The 3,056-nt window shown below is 43.4% G+C and overlaps 1 protein-coding gene across 1 annotated transcript; it reads right to left on the reverse strand.

Moving 5' to 3' along the window:
- Nucleotides 1-14: 14 nt before the first annotated feature.
- PCARE (photoreceptor cilium actin regulator) lies at nucleotides 15-2,072 on the reverse strand (the record flags this gene model as incomplete). Its single annotated transcript, XM_027633038.1, has 1 exon — nucleotides 15-2,072. A coding segment is annotated over exon 1 (2,058 nt), but the record flags the coding sequence as incomplete, so codon positions are not given.
- Between the last annotated feature and the right edge of the window lie 984 nt (nucleotides 2,073-3,056).

The raw sequence follows: 3,056 nt of genomic DNA on the forward strand, positions 1-3,056 counted from the left end.
GTGAAAAAAGGGACTTTATCCTGATTAGGCAGGATGCTGAAATTTTTTGAGAGTCCTGCCTTCAGTTTGCGAGAGGACCTAGATGTAATTTGCTCATCCTGCAAATAAGCTGCTGTTCTTGATTTCCAAAGCTCTGGGTTGCTAGCTGTATCCTTTCCATAAAACATTTTCAGCCTTTTGCTGAGCTCTTTTTGAGTTCTCTGAAGCTCTAGAAGGGTTGGGTCCTCTGCCTGGCTTCTGAGGGACTCCTCAGACCTGGACCGTCGTTGTTTCCCAAATGTTTTCTGGCTGCCTGTTGCTGTACTGGGCCTTTTTGCTAGGACTGCTCTTCCACTCTCATCCTCTGTCCATTCTTTACGCCTGGATTTAGCTGGGACGAACTTGATTTTTTCACTGATGGCATCTTTCATCTTCAGAATAATTTCTTCTGTATCCACATTCTCCGTCCTCTTGATGGACTGCCTATGCGTGCTATCAGTGATTGCAGGCGAAGACAAGGGCCTCCTTGGCAGACCATCCTTCCCCACTTCTGATGAACTTGTGTCATCATCATCCTCCCCCAGGGTGCTCCCTTCATCATCATCGTCATCATCATCATCCTCATCAGAAAGAAAATCTCTTGATTCATAGATTTTGAAATGTTCACCTTCCTGAGTAGAATCAGACTGGAAGGAGTTGTAGGAATGGCTTTTGCTCAAGCTGGGATGTTGGGGCATGGTAGAAGTGCCTTCTGGTACTCCATCCTGGGAAGAAGTCACTTCCTTGTTTTGTGTGGAAGAATGAAACATGCCTTTAAAATGCCTTTCAAGTGCACAGTCATGGGATGCAGCTGTGCCTGGTGACACTGTCCCATCTTTCATGGCCCCCACTGTTCTGGCATGCTTTTGGGATGGAGGTCCGTGTCCATAAGAATCACTTGTTTGTCCTCCATGCTGGCTGAGAGCACTGAACTCTTTGAGGGATTCACTGTCCACACCAATGCCACTGTCCTCTGAACACAAAGTCCTGTCCTCACCATGGGACTGAGAGCAACCCACAGTTGAGGCTTCAAGCAGCCTTACCGTCCGCAGCAGGTGCTCATCAAAGCTTTGCTTGGCTTTCAGTTTGCCTTCCAAGTTGCTTGCAGCAGACTGCAGGTAGCTGCATGTCTCCTGCAGGGCGTTGGAGGTGAGGGAGGCCAGCATCCCACTCACTAACTGCATTTTATTGACCGTGTACTGCAGCAGTTGTTGCAGAAGATCAGGGTGCTCCTTCAAATCATCTTTTTCTGCTGGCCACGCCAGATTCCCACCTACATTTTTGAGGAGATTTTCCCCATCATTGGTAATTTCTTCCAAGAGTTGGTTGATTTCATCGAAGCGAAGCACGAGAAAGCTTATCATCTGCTGTAGGAAGAGCTGAGTTTGGGTAGCCTGGCTGGCCATGTGCAGTATAGTTTCATACTTGGAGAGGTTGGGATTCAAGTAGGCATATGCACTCTGGTGAGCCTTAACGAGCGGTTCTGGGAAATCTACCTTCTTCTCTGCCTCGCATGGGGCCAAAATGGACTTTTCTTTACTTTTGCTAGGTCGACCTTGCTTTGCCAGCTTATTTTTTGGCTTCTTTCCTTTCTTTGGGATTTGCTTTGCGTTGCTTTCGTTCTTGTCATCCCAAATGAAAGCTGCTGGTTCTGATTCACAGGAGGTTTGCTTTCTGATCTGTATGGAATCAGCGATGTGCTTTTGAGACTCAATCAGTTCAGACATAATGACTTCAGCATCTGTGGCTGTCCTCTCAATTTTCTTGTCTTCCCTGGGAATCTGAGAATCTGAATGAGCCTTGGAAGATAACTGTAAATTATCATTTTTGTCCTGCTCTGATAGTTTATCCTCCTCTTCTTCCAGGTAGTCATTGCTCTGGATCCCATATTGGCGTAATTCATCAATATTGTAGCAAGAAGAACCTTTAACCAGCAGAGGGATTCCTTTATCTCTCGGATCAATTGGCAAAACACTTTTGGGTTTATTCAAAGCCTTAAGACCACTTCTTGAAGCAGTACTAGCAATCTCGTTGTGAGAAGGTGTGCAGCCCATCCTTTCTTCGTCTTTATTTTTGATTAAAAATCAAGATGAACTAGCGAAAACACAAGAAAGAATCAAACTCACTGTTTCATCCTGAACTTCACACTGGCCTGTTTCTCAGGAGTTTTCCATCATGACCCCAGTTTTGTTTTCAATTTTGATTGTTGTTTGTCTTGAAATCTCATGTACTTATTGCATAGTATCTGCTCTTGAAGGTGTGCGCTGTTCCATTGTATATTCCGACATCAGTTTTCTTCTTTGATTCAAAAAAGGAGTGTGAAAGCTCTGCTGGATTTAGAGCTAATGGATTAAGAGGACTTGCGTACCTCACTTCTGTCTTGACAGATGTCCACTGCAAATAAGATTTTAAGCTCATTAGGGTAAGCAGGTGCCAGCCAGTCAGCACCCGAGTTGTATTTATAAAGGTAGATTTTTTTCTGCACTGTACTGGGGGGCAAAAGGACTTGGTACATTTCCCTCCTTCTTTCCCTTGTTGCAAAAACATAACATACAATTGAATGCAGAGATCCAAAGGAAGAGACTGCATTTTGAAGCCTTTTTGAAGGGAAGCTATTTGAACATGGCATGTAAATGCCACTAGATGCTCCTTAACTAGGAGGAGGGTGACACTGACCAAGGATGTGCCCACTGGAGAGTAAAAGACAGAAAATCAAATAGCTTATAGATGCCTGTTAAGACTTCTGCCTTGCGGGTATTCAAAATTTCCCCCTACTTAGAAGTGACAAGCTGTTTACTTTTTCCTTCTAAGACTCCTAAATAAGATTTTGATTTTTTTTTTCTTCCTCTCAAGTGATCATTCTTGGAAATTATTTTTTTCTCTTCTAGATAGCTTCCCAACCTGAAAATCCTAACTACCCAACAACAGTATTTGTAGGATAAATTTTGCATATGTTGTTAAGATGGTGTCTGAGTCTAGTGGATCTACACTGCATATTTTCAGATTAAAATAAAAATCAAATGAATTTTTTTTCCCTT

Source organism: Corapipo altera, unplaced genomic scaffold (assembly GCF_003945725.1).
Source record: "Corapipo altera isolate COAL_440 unplaced genomic scaffold, ASM394572v1 49716, whole genome shotgun sequence".
In the NCBI taxonomy this organism is placed as follows: domain Eukaryota; kingdom Metazoa; phylum Chordata; class Aves; order Passeriformes; family Pipridae; genus Corapipo; species Corapipo altera.